The 14,663-nt window shown below is 32.9% G+C and overlaps 1 protein-coding gene across 1 annotated transcript; it reads right to left on the reverse strand.

Moving 5' to 3' along the window:
* Positions 1-2,995: 2,995 nt before the first annotated feature.
* On the reverse strand, positions 2,996-6,969 carry LOC149259360 (LEAF RUST 10 DISEASE-RESISTANCE LOCUS RECEPTOR-LIKE PROTEIN KINASE-like 2.2). Its single transcript, XM_089375651.1, has 3 exons — positions 6,166-6,969; positions 5,983-6,069; positions 2,996-4,240 (listed from the first exon to the last, which is right to left on the reverse strand). Exons 2-3 carry the CDS (start codon positions 6,065-6,067, stop codon positions 3,090-3,092), a joined length of 1,236 nt encoding a protein of 411 aa, XP_089231777.1. The 5' UTR covers positions 6,068-6,069; positions 6,166-6,969; the 3' UTR covers positions 2,996-3,089.
* Between the last annotated feature and the right edge of the window lie 7,694 nt (positions 6,970-14,663).

A 14,663-nucleotide genomic window follows, 5' to 3' on the forward strand; every position in this document is an offset into this window, starting at 1 on the left:
AAAGCATGGAAATCCCCATTGTTGATCTTCTGGGCTAATTTATCCATAATTCCTTTCTAGCAAGACACCCTACTTAAATTCACAGCCAATGGCACTCCTAGGTATTTCTATGGAAGAGAAGGCATTATGAACTCTATGGAACTTGCCAGGTGACGTTGAACTGGATCTTTGCAATTGAAGAAAAAATGTATGATTTCTCTTTATTCACCAAAGTGCCAGAGGCTTCCGAAAAAGTTTCCAGCAAGGCGTGTATTTCCTTTGCCTCCCTAAGAGTAGGTTGACAAAAAAGACTAACATAATCAATGAATGGTTGATGTGTTATGGGGAGGTTGTCCCCATAAAGCCTCAAACCCTTGAGCCTTCCTTTTGCACATGATTCCTTAAGAAACCTTCCCAAGCCTTCAACTGCTAAGATAAACAAAAAAGGTGACAATGGATCCCCTTGACGAAGACCCCTCACTCGAGTAAAGGTTTTAGAAAGAGATCTGTTAATTAAAATCTAGAAGAAAGGTGAGGAAACCAACGAAATAACCTAACCCATTACTAAGAGAAGCCAAATGCATCAAGAACTTGGAAAAGGCATTCCTAGCTTAGTTGATCATAGGATTTCGACAAATCTAACTCAATAAGCATACCTGGTTTCTTACCTACTTTGAGTGAACACATGATCTCTTAGGTGGCTATAATACCATTAGAGATCTGATAACCTTCAACAAAACCGGTTTGTTCAAGCCCATTGAGCTCATTTAACAATTGTTTCAACTAATTTACCATAATCGACAAGATTATCTTATAAATAACGTTCCATAGGGATATTGGTCTAAATCCTCCAAGATCTTCCATCTTTCCAACTTTAGGGATAAGCCAGGAAGGTTGCATTGAGCCCTCTCCAAATTTTTTGAGATTTCGTAGACTCCTCAACAACTTCCCTCACTTCCTCCCCTAGAAATGTCCCAACAAACTTTAAAGAAATTTGTTGTAAAGCCATCCGGACCTGGCGCCTTATTCCTCTCCATTGTATCCACCATGTCCTCCACTTCCTTCAAAGAAACTTCTCACATTAAGGCTTCATTTTTCTGACTATTCACCACCTTTGGAATACAGGCTACAATTCTATTAATGGCTTGATACCTCTATGCTGGAGGTTCTTCCCAATAAATCTTTGTAGAAGTCCAACAATCCTGACTCGATCTCTTCATGTGAGACCTTTCTTTGTCCATCATCGCCAAATATATATATCCATTTCTCCATTTCTCCCTTCTGTTGAATCCATCTCTCACTATCTTTCTCAGTTGGCCAACGTCCCACGAATTTGCAAACGAAGGCGCGGTCCTTCATTCGCTTCCTATGCTCTACAAGGCTCTTATGCGGGATGTCAACTTTTGGATTTTGCGCTGCTTTGGGTACACATTTACCCCTCAATTTCATTTTCCACTGAACCCCATCACCGAGGTGTCCTTCGTAAAACTACTGCGTGCTCCATCTCCAAGTACCCCACGCCTCTTTGGGAGTTACCAATTACTACATTTTTGAAAGAGAGGTTCTCACCCCTCCCCTGGCGCGGATTCATCTTACCCCCTCAGCGCAGCTAAAGCAAAACAATCCTTCATAACCTACGAAAATTTGCAGCGACGACCCTTGCAGAAAAGCCTCTTCCCTCAAACGCTCGCATCAGAATTGTAGTTACGTGTTATTTGAGAAATTATAATTTTTGTTTAGATAATTTACTTTTCACAATAAAACTAAAATACAATAAAAACTTCAGAGTGTAACTATTGTTTAACTTTATAGATGGCTCAGTATTTTAAAATATCCCTTTGAAATGGAATTGAAAACCTAAATAATTTGAATTTTTACATGATTGAGTAAAAGGGGTTTATTTTACAATTTAGTACGAGGGGATGTGTAAGCTTCTATGTGAGTCTTTGACTTTAAAATCAAAATATTAAAAATTATTGAGCAGAAACACTCATTTTACAGTAGTACGAGGGAAATTAAAATTATAAATTATATTCTAAATAGAAAAATAATGTTTACTATAATTAAAAAAATGAATATACTGTAAAGTAATTAAAAGTAAAAAAATATGTGAATCAGAAAATACTTTTCAAAATTATTTCAATCAGATATTTAAATAAATTATTTGTGAATTATATGTTTAAATTTTATACTTCCCTAACATATTTCAACAAGATATTTAAATAAATTATTTGAAAATCTATGTTAACTAATTTATGTTGATATCAACTTCATATATATTTATATATAGAAAAATAAATAAATTTGTATGGTTAAATTTTTTGTTTGGTCTTATATATATTATATTTAACATTCAAAAATACAATTTAAACGATGAAAATTAACATATTGTATTTTACCCTCTAAAAACGTTTGCAAGTGAAGAAATTTGTCGTCATTTAGCATTCAAAAATACAATTTAAATAATAAAAAATAACATATTATATATTACACTCTAAAAAAATTAACACTTGAAGAATTTTGATCCCTATCCAAAATCTAACCAAACAGAGTAGAATTGAGAAATATTCATATATTTAGGCCCAACACAATACAATTTAAATAATGAAAAATAACATATTATATATTACACTCTAAAAAAATTAACACGTGAAGAATTTTGATCCCTATCCAAAATCTAACCAAACAGCGTAGAATTGAGAAATATTCATATATTTGGGCCGAACACAGGCGTTGCTCAAATTTGTGAAAACTTCAAAATGTAACTGTCATAGATGGATGCTGATTATTTTAAAATAATCCCCTTGACATAGAATTCAAAGCCCAGATAAGCTACATTTAGCCGGAAAAAGCTGTTTCTGAACAGAGGCATTTTTCTCAATATACAAGATAAAGTTCAGATTATTCGATAGTTATTTCAAATGCAGACTTTCATTAAAAACGGAAATAACAACATATAAACAGTAATAAATATCATGCAGAACAAAATATTTTATATGAGAAACATTTTCCTCGATGCTGTGCTGTATACTTCATTCCCCGCGGGTTTTGGCAATTAGAGTAACTGTGGGACCTAAGTTGAAGAAGACTGGCCAGAGGTACCCTTCTTTTTAGTTTGAAGTAGAAGAAGACTGGGGAGAGGCAGATGGCTGTAGCGGCGTCGTGTCAACAGGGAATGGAAATGGGGGCGTTGTAATTTCAGAGATTCCGTCTAGCATTTGGATGACCTCCCTCATTGAGGGACGGCGAGATGCATTGAACTGAATGCACCAGAGTGCAACCAAACTTAACCTTTTTGCTATTTCTTGATCTTCGTCTGACATGTTTCCTTTTCTCAGGTTTCCAATGTCACCCCTCTCCAACTGCTTAAAAGCCCACTCTGGATAATAGAACTTGCTCGGTCTACTTTCTCTATTATCAAAGTCAAAGTTATTCCTTCCTCCCACCATCTCCATAAGTAACATGCCATAACTATAAACATCAGATTTATCAGTAACAGGCCCATACATTCTGGACCACATCTCTGGGGCAGAGTAGCCTAGTGTTCCTCGGTTGGCTACGGAGATATGACTTTTCTCTCTATCAGATATTTTAGCTAGCCCAAAATCTGCCACTTTTGGCAAAAAAAAATTGGCATCCAGAAGAACATTGTGGGGCTTTATATCACAATGTAAGATGCGATTGCTGCACTCTTCGTGAAGGTATGCAATACCCCGGGCCGTGCCAACTGCAATTGTATTCAGTTGTTTCAAATTCAAGTCCTGCTCATGGTCTCCATGGATATATTTGTCCAAAGAACCATTAGCCATGTATTCATACACCAATGCTCTTTTGGATCCCTGGAAACAATAACCCAACAAGCGTACCAAATTAACATGATAGGTTGTCCCCACTGTAGCCACTTCCGCAATGAATTGTTGTTCGCTCTGTTTTGACTCGTCCAAAATCTTCACAGCTATAAGAGATCCATTAGGAATCTTCCCTTTATAAACTGTTCCAAAACCTCCTTTGCCAATTTTGTGTGCCAAATTGTTGGTGTAAGATGTAATCTGACTATAAGAATATCTTGTGGGAACTTGTGAGGAATAATAATGCAAGAAATTCTCCACGGAAGGAGGTCTAGAATCGAGGGGTTCCATAAACGCTTGAATGTTCTGCTGCTCCATAACGGCAGTGCTCTTGTAACAACGAATCTGGCGACGGAACAATATGCAAGAAATGACTATTATGCTAAACACAGCACATATTGGAGAAAGTATCTCTGCAACAAACAAGGTAATTAGAATATTGAGTATAAAAATGGTGCGATCTATCCAGACTACAATTTTATCTGGACCTTTTTTTTCATTAAACAACTTTTTTTTTTAAATAGTTGAAATGATAGCTACTAAGTTTGAACTCGAATTTTGATTGGGAAGGAAAAAAAAATAGTTACTTAAAATTCATTACGGAAAAAATTAGGTAGTATAGCTTTTATGCCAATATTTTAAATCACTTAAATGTACAATTATAATATTGAGAACAATAAAAAAAATTAAAAATTGTTTCAATTATAAATATTGCAAATAAAATTATATATTGGACAAATTAGCTTAGTTTTATATTTAGAATAGCAAGTAAAATAGTGAGTTTTAAGAATTTTTGTATTGATCCATTCATTCACTTGCACCATAAATTATGATATTTAATACAGAGTGAATTTCAAGAAATTATATATTACAATGAACCACATAAATTCCAAGTTATTAAAATAGTATATTAAGTGTGTGTCAACAATCTTTAAAAATATACACTTATATTATCAATTGTTAATTATTGATTTTTCAAACCAAACTCACCAATAATTTATAAGATAAAATAACATCAATTATTTTTATATAATACAAAATGTTAATCTGTGTAATTTAATACTTAATACTTACTCAAAATAATACAAAATGTTAATATATATATATTTTAATACTTATTCAAAATATTAATATATATAGTTTACTAATTACTCAAAATTTTAATTAAAAAAATCCCCTTTAAAAAAAATCTATTTATTAATATAATTCATATAATATTTCTATTTTTAAAATATATTTATTTAAATTTAATAAATCTACAAATTACGTATATAATATTATAATTATCCGCAAATCATAAATTTTTACATATTTCATTTAAAAACTTGTTCAAAAATTTACAGGAAATTTTTGATTGCATAAACTGACAGAGAACACTATCATTTAGTAACCATATCTTATCCCATTTCCTAAATAGGAAAGGGGTTTTGAATCGTAAGTCTTAATATATTAATCCGTGAACCTAATAATTCACTGGCCCGTACCGATCCCAAATTGTCGTATTAATTTTCAAATCTAATGAAACTTATCTGTGGTTTGATGGTAAATTATTTGGGCTAAGTCTAGGCTGATCGAAGTTCAAATCTAATTGAGTACATTGACTTGCTGTGGTGGTGGCTAGAGGGGCGGATTCCCCTTTCCCGTGAGTCCGCTCTTGCTAAAATCATAGAGACTTAGTATACCCGACTTGCAGGTGGTTGGTTATGCTCTTGGTGTTATAGTGGCGGCAAGTCGGTTATGCTCTTGGTTTGATCCTGGGTCTCCCTTAGATTAGGCCAAACAATTACCGATTCACCATGTTGTAAAAAAAAAATCTAATGAAACAAGCTAATTTTCGAATTTTATTTGGCCTCGCAGTACCACTGAATTTGATAACTATAATTGAAATAAATTCAACATTATAAAAAACGATACAACCCGAGATTTTAAAAACTTAACAAACCAAATTAACCAAAATTCTAAAAACTTAACGACCAAAATTCAAGCCTGCAACCAAAATTCTAAAACTTAACCCCTGAAACAGATTTTCAAAAAAATTTACTAGATTTTCTGGAAATTCTATTATTTTCTTGGAGAAATTATTGCCTGTTTAGACTACGCGATAAACCATAAGCAAGCTTAGCGAAGGGATGATTTTTGAAAGATAAACATTTACCTGCAATAGTTTTTTCAGATAGCCCCCTCTTTCCAGATTGTGGTAGCGATTCATATCCATATCGTGGCACCACTCCATTCGTCATTGCTTTAGAAAAAGGAAAGCGAAGCAATCAAGACGAGTAAAGCAATAGGGATCGGTAAAGACAATACGGTTCAATTAAAATGTTTAGACGATTCTCACCATCAGGGCAGTATTGGCGGTAAGCATTACTACGGCAAATGCAGTAACCATAAGTGTAACATCTTCCCCCAGTTGTCTGACAAACATGACAAGCGTCCGATATAGACCATGTAATTTTGAATCCTTTTTGCTGGAGTACTTCAAAATTCTTATCGGCGCTGATGTTGTAGCTTTTCTCTGTTGGAACGATTAGAGGGTAGCTCTCACATTCTGGAATTTGGAAGCCTACCTCAGGGACGAAGAAGCAATAGCGGTTGCTTTCCGTGCAATCGATCCACCTGAAATCATTGATGGCTGTAATGGCCACTGGCTTTTGTACAGTTCACAATTGTTCCGATCCTGTATCCCTGATACAGACTGAAGAATCCCACTGATGAATCAATGATACTTGTCCGATCACCGCCTATATTAACTTGGGCGATTTGAAGATTTCCTGTAGAGTAAGAGGATGGTGTGATATCTCCAACTACTCTGGAACTAAAGCTGGTGAAGTCTAAGAGAATGGTAAAGAGGATGGTATGATAGTCACGACACACAGCTTTTGAAGGTCCGCAGGATCCGAAAGGATATTGGATGGTAGATTTGCCACAACTCGAAGGAGCGCAGTCTTCATAAGATGGAATAGGCTGGGCCTTAACTTGGAGGACGAAGGAGAAGGGGACAGAAATAAATGTAAAAAAACCATAATAATAATGAGGATGAGAATAAAGATTGGGGACCCCATTTCCCACGCCGAATGTAACAGACAGAAGAGATCACCAAACAACTGCGTTTAGTAGCGAATTACAAAGAGAAAACACTGATGTGCAGAGGAAAGAAAGGAGAGGAGAATACGAGTTGCAGAGAGAAAATAGTGATGTGCAGAGGATATAGAAGAGGTTCTAATTGTTCCACAGGGAAGCAAAAAAAGCCAATGGATTGACTGACTTCACCAACTCCAAATGGGAAAGATTCAAGGACGCCAATGGATTGACTTGACTTCACCAACTCCAAACTGAAAATGAAAAGTTTGATGTGAATAGCATAGAAAGGAGAGTATAAAACAAATCTCACCACTCATTGCAAATCTCACCACTCATGGCAAGCTACAATTTAAATTATCTTGAATTTGGGATGAGATGACATATAAAGAATTATTGATTAAAATGAGGTTATTTAAATATATAAGATAATTATATAAAAGTAAAGAAAAGTAAGAAATTGGGAAAGATTTAAAGAGGCCTATGGATTGACTTGACTTCACCAACTCAAAACTGAAAATGAAAAGTTTGATGTGAAGAGCATAGAAAGGAGAGTATAAAACAAATCTCACCACTCATGGCAAGCTACAATTTCAATTGTCTTGAATTTGGGATAGGATGACATATAAAGAATTATTGATTAAAATGAGGTTATTTAAATGTATAAGATAATTATATAAAAGCAAGGAAAAGTAAGAAATTGGGAAAGATTCAAAAAGGCCAATGGATTGACTTGACTTCACCAACTCCAAACTGAAAATGAAAAGTTTGATGTGAAGAGCATACAAAGGAGAATATAAAACAAACCTCACCACTCATGGCAAAGCTACAATTTCAATTGTCTTGAATTTGGGATGGGATGACATATAAAGAATTATTGACTGAAATGAGGTTATTTAAATATATAAGATAATTATATAAAAGTAAGGAAAAGTAAGAAATAGGGGAAGATTCAAAGACGCCAATGGATTGACTTGACTTCACCAACTCCAAACTGAAAATGAAAAGTTCGATGTGAAGAGGATAGAAAGGAGAGTATAAAACAAATCTCACCACTCATGGCAAGCTACAATTTCAATTGTCTTGAATTTGGGATGGGATGACATATAAAGAATTATTGATTAAAATGAGGTTATTTAAATGTATAAGATAATTATATAAAATTAAGGAAAAAGTAAGAAATTGGGAAAGATTCAAAGACGCCAATGGATTGACTTGACTTCACCAACTCCAAACTGAAAATGAAAAGTTCGATGTGAAGAGAATAGAAAGGAGAGTATAAAACAAATCTCACCACTCATGGCAAGCTACAATTTCAATTGTCTTGAATTTTGGATGGGATGACATATAAAGAATTATTATTGATTAAAATGAGGTTATTTAAATGTATAAGATAATTATATAAAAGTAAAGAAAAGTAAGAAATTGGGAAAGATTCAAAGACCCCCATGGATTGACTTGACTTCACCAACTCCAAACTGAAAATGAAAAGTTTGATGTGAAGAGCATAGAAAGGAGAGTATAAAACAAATCTCACCACTCATGGCAAGCTACAATTTCAATTGTCTTGAATTTGGGATGGGATGACATATAAAGAATATTGATTAAAATGAGGTTATTTAAATGTATAAGATAATTATATAAAAGTAAGGAAAAGTAAGAAATTGGGAAAGATTCAAAGACGCCAACGGATTGACTTGACTTCACTGACTCCAAACTAAAAATGAAAAGTTTGATGTGAAGAGCATAGAAAGGAGAGTATAAAACAAATCTCACCACTCATGGCAAGCTACAATTTCAATTGTCTTGAATTTGCCATGCGATGACATATAAAGAATTATTGATTAAAATGAGGTTATTTAAATGTATAAGATAATTATATAAAAGTAAGGAAAAGTAAGAAATTGAGGAAAGCACACAATAAATTTTTATCATTTAAGACTTTAATTTGGGTGAATGTCATGGTAAGTCACAATCTCAACCACTCAAACAAAAGATAATTGATTAAAATGAGGTTATTCAAATGTATGAAATCAGTGTAGTACTGATGTAACACATTTCTTCACATGCAAATTTTTTTAGAATGCAAAATACGATGTATTATTTTTCATTGTTTAAATTGTATTTTTGAATACTAAATAAAGTATATATAAGGTCAAATAAAATTGCAAACTTTTTTAAAGTGCAAAATACAATGTATTATTTTTCATTGTTTTCATTGTATTTTTTAATGTATATGACCAAATAAAAATTTTAAACATCTAATGCACACAATTTTTTTACTTCTAATTATAGCCAATATTATTTTTATTTTTTAATTATAATATATATATATATATATATATATATATATATATATATATATCTTATTTTAATAAAAATATTTGGCCATGATGATGAACCACAATTGTTGGTTCAAAATACGTTCGCCAAAAATTTCTTTTATGTGATTTCTGTGAAAAGACTTTACTTAAAAATATATCTTTTAATTATAAATTTTATAAAAATATTATAAAATATAAATTAATAAATTTAAGACATATATAGCTATATTATTTTTCAAAAAAATATTTAAATACAAATAAACACAATATTAAAAAAAAAAATTGTGTATTATTCATTTTCTAAATTAAAAATAATAATAAAATCCGACACTCCCTCCTAAATTGATTTAGGTTGAGTGTCTCAAAAAAACTTATTTTAACATCCACCAACTAAAAAAATCAAATTTATGAACACTTGTAACCATATGACATATTAAGTTATTATTTAAGATTGGAATTTTAAAATGAGATAGTTAATCAAATTTGATTATTTAAATAATTTAATTATTTATTTTTAAAATTTTGAAAAACATAAAAATAATAAAAATAAATTATTATAATTAATCGATAGTGTGTAAAATTGCAAACGATTTTTCCCTGAGATTCTGTACCTATCACTGTATAAGTACACTCCTAAAATTTTACTGGGTTTAAATAGGCAAAGCACCGACTATGCAATTAAAAAATAAAATAAAAATGGATTTCTTTTGTTTAATATTAATAATTAAATAAATATTTATAAATGAATTATAACTTATTTTCTTACAATTTTTTTTGCCTTTGAAAAAAAAGCAAAGAAAAACCCAAAAAACTTAATAGCCATCGTATAGCTAGAATTAAAAAATAATAATAACACTCGGTTCCCCAAGGAAGCTGCCCGTAAAATATTTTTTTTTAATTGTATTATTTAGATTTTTTCAATTATTATCCCTCCAATTTTATTATTAAAAGATGACGGAAACTGTGGCATTTTCAAAAGGAGTAAAGTGGAACTTAATAGGCATAGTATAGTAAAGAATTTAATAACACTCGGTCACCCAAGGAAGGTGCCCAGGGGTGAATAAAATAAATCTTATTTTATTGTATTATTTTAATGTTATTTCGATTTTTTTTAATAATTATCCCTCCAATTTGATTATTAAAAGAGGACGGAAACTATGACATTTTTGAAACGAGTAAAGTCAAATCAATCCTTGGATTTTCCTTTCTGGGATATTGGTCACAATTGAACTTGGTGATGTAAAAGGAAATCCAATCCATTCGCGTTGCGGGTGGATTCCGTAGATTTTTTCTTTATTTCTATTTCATTATTTCCACTTTCTAACTTTTATGTTTCATTATTTTTTATTTTTTTTAACGGTTGTTATTTTTATTTTTTGGAGTAGGAAGATATAAGTAATATAAAAGTAATTCTCATCACTAATTTCGGTCTCTAGAAAGTTTTGGTATTTGAAATCTATTTACAAGAGTTTTATTAGCTGCTAGACAATGAAAATATAATGCAAATTTTTGCAGAATGTCACTAAACTTTTTGGAAATCTAAGTTCCAACTATCGAGTTTCAAGATTTTAAGTGCTCCAAGAGTTTTTGATGTTGTTGAATCTAACAAATCCTAATTATTTTTAACAGTGGTAACGAAGTTGGCACCTCTGTAAACAACACCATTTTAAATTATGTAATGCTTGTGATTTGAATTCAAACTAGTGAGTGAAGTCAAGTCAATCTATTGTTATTAGTGTTAATTATGTCATATACTTCCTTCTTCCACTTTTGTCTGCATTTTTGCCAATCTTTTTCCTTTGCTCTCAATCCTCTCGTTATAACAATTTTCGATTTGCAATTTTCTCCACTCCTTTCTATCTTCTGCACATTGTTACTTTCTCTCTGCATATGGGCACTGGTGAGCTACAATGGTTTTTTTTATTATCTAACTTTCATGCATGGATGTTGTCATTTTTTCTCCTCTATTCTCCATCATCTACATAAAAATATTTTCTCTTTGAAATTTGTTTTCTCCTCTCCTTTCTACCCTCTTCACATTACTATTTTCTAAAGTTAGGAATTGGTGAAGTAAAGTCAATCCATTGGCTTTCTTTCCATTTGGAGTTGGTGAAATCAAGTCAATCCATTAGGTTTCCTTGCTTCCTTGTGGATTTAACATTTAAAATCTCTTCTTTTTCAGAAGGAAAAAATGTTGCTTCTATTATAAATAAAAACAGTACATATACGTGGTTCATAGCATCATCTATCGAGTCAAATATTTAAAATCTCTTCTATATCCTCCGCACATCATTGTTTTCTTTTTGCAATTCGTATTTGCCTATCCTTTCTATCCTCTGCACATCATTGTTTCTCTTTGCAATTAGCTACTTTCGGTGCCAACCGCAATTGTTTGTTAGATTGGGAGTGGGAAAATGGGGTTCCCAATCTTAATTCTTATCCCCCTTATTACTATGGTTTCTTTACTTTTATTTATGTCGTGTTGGAGATAATTGTTCTCGGCCATGTATATAGATGAGTCAGGTTAATTGAAGTAATTAAGTTTAGTTCAAGTTATTTTTAGAAAGCTAAATTTAGCTATCATTATTATGTTAGGTGTTGATCATGTGACCTATGTGTAAGCTAAAGTTTAGCATAATTATTTTTAGTGGTTTCCAAGTCTTTATAATCATGTAGCCTTTGAGCAATTTAATGAAGCAAATACGTAATTGAGCATCACCTTAGGTTTTGAGTGTGTTAATTTTACGTTTCTTCATCTTTCCATCTATCACATTGGTATAAGAGCTAGAAGATCTAAGGAGCAAGAAACTGTACCATCGCAGCTCGCAGAACCACATTGTGTGAGTGATAAAACACGGTCAAAAAGGAAAGGTTGAGAATAAAAAAAAATTTAGGGAGTAAGCTAACGGGTCGATGAAACACCCTTTGGGTTTCGCGCCTCCTCCCCGCCAATGAGGCCCTTTCTGCGACCCTCCAAGATGTGGTTTCCATCTATCCCCAACGTAAACCAAACAGGTGTTACTGTCTAACTCCCTCTCTGTCATCCACCATTGGCGTTACCATCTATCTCCCTTTCCATCCTCTACCGTTGGCGTTACCGTCCGAAGAGTTCCATACGCAAGCTGAGGTTATGACACGACAGCTCGCCTAACTCGCGCTGAAAAGAGTTAATGACGAGCCTCGCTTTCCCACCTTCATTATACTGAATTTCATTCACGACCACATCATTTTCAAACCCCTGCAACCTTAGACGAAGAAAATTGAGACGGTGCACAATGTTTTCATTGATTGGACTTGGTAAAATTCATAGGTGAGTGTTTCATTAGGGGATTTTTGAAATCTAAAATGGATCTTCTAAGGAAATTATAAAATAATAGTGGAAATAATAAATAAGATTAGATGACATCATCAAATTTTAGAGGGAAAAAAGAAAAACCTATTTTTTCAACTCGCATTTTCAACTTATCTCCCTATGGGTTTACTCAAATTTCGAGCGGAAACACTCGTTGGATGCATAATTTGATTCCTCATCCAAGGAGTACCCATGTTGTAGACTTTCAATGGACCCCGCTACACGAAAACTGAGAAATACATGAAAAATGTGATTCACGTTTTTCATGTATTTCTCAATTTTCATGTAGCAGGGTCCATTGAAAGTATGCGACATGGGTCCTCCTTGGATGAGGAATCAAATTATGTATCCAAAGAGTGTTTCCGCTCGAAATTTGAGTAAACCCATAGGGAAATAAGTAGAAAATATGAGTTGAAAAAGTAGTTTTATTATTTTATTATTTTTTAATCTTTTTACTTTTTTACTCCAAAAATGGTGAATCATCCCCCATGGTTGACATCATCATCTTGAATCCTATTGGTTCTTATAAATTTTATTTTGGTTGTACATTTTTCTTAGGAATTTCATTTTATACCTCAAAAGTCCCCTAATGATTTTGTACCCGAAATGCGAGCAACGAAGTTCAACGTCGCTCATATCGTAAGTTGAAAATAGGAAATGTCAAAACCCATGCAGATTCCTACCTACGTAGATTCCAGCTCTATTTTATTTTTCGAAAAACAAAATAACATCTTCAAATTAAATAGATAATAAGAAAGTACTGTAAAATAGGGCATGTAGATCAGTTTCCTATACTTCATTGACAATGCTCTTAAATTTGTGAGTAGAGTAAGAGCAATCCTATTACATTTTCTGAGTCACAAAAAGACGAAACATAATGCAAAAACAAGTAAAGCATAATGTTTGTTTTTCCATTGTTTTTTATAGTGCTGGTCAAAACCCAATTTGTAAAACCCTTCATCCTCCACATTACTAAAACCTAATTTGTAAAACCCTTCATCCTCCACATTACTAAAACTCAATTTGTAAAACCCTTCATCCTCCACATTACTAAAACCCAATTTGTAAAACCCTTCATCCTCCACATTACTAATATAGATTCTTTGTAAAACCCTTCATCCTCCACATTTCTAATTTAGATTCTGCAAATAAATCTGAGAATATATATCTATGCTTTATACTATTATATAATTTATTACTAGACTATTATATTATTAGCAGACAGTTATATAATTTATGCAAACTATTATATAAAGGAAATGTTGTTCTAGGTTGCTTTGTTTATTTATCCAAACAATATTGTACTGTTTGACCAGTTCCCTAACAGAAATAGGAGAGCACAACACTGGTTGTTGCTTGTCAAGGGTTAGGAGAGCGCCAAACTTGATTGCAAAAAATCCACTGGTTCACTATTGCAGCAAAAAAAAAATTCACCATTGCAGCAACTTGTTGGTTAACTGTTGCGACAACTCATTGGTTAACCATTGCGGCATATTGCTCGTTAACCATTGCGACAACTCGCTTGTCAATCGTTGCAACAACTTGTTGGTTAACCATTGCAACAACTCGCTTGTCAGTTGTTGCAACAACTCGCTTGTCAACCGTTGCAACAACTCACTTTTTAACACTTGCGGCAACTCATTAGTTAACTGTTGTGGCAACTCGTTGTTTGACTGTTGAGGGAGATTGTTGGTTTACCATTGGGACAACATGTTGGTTCAACTTTGCAACAATTCGTTGGTTTACAGTTGTGGAAATTCGTTGGGTCATTGTTGCAGCACATTCTGGGTTACTGTTGCAACAACTCCTTGATTCACAAAATGGTAAAGAAATTCAAATGGGAAGCAACCATTGCCCTTACAGTGCAAGACCCTAAAGAAAATACTATCTTTTCTAGGAAGAATTTAGATTGGTCTGAAGTACATGGAAAACACATGGAGATTGATCACATTGCAAAAATCCCTTTAAATAGAATTGGAGACTTTGTTAGAGGAGAGGAAATGAACTGAGATGCTCCATGTAACTCATGGAAAATTTTCTAATTTCGCCCACCATGGATTCGTAAAAGACGATTCGCCCAGA

This window comes from Pinus tabuliformis, chromosome 6 (genome assembly GCF_031772625.1).
Source record: "Pinus tabuliformis cultivar Carrire ecotype Pingquan chromosome 6, CPIR1, whole genome shotgun sequence".
NCBI lineage: Eukaryota > Viridiplantae > Streptophyta > Pinopsida > Pinales > Pinaceae > Pinus > Pinus tabuliformis.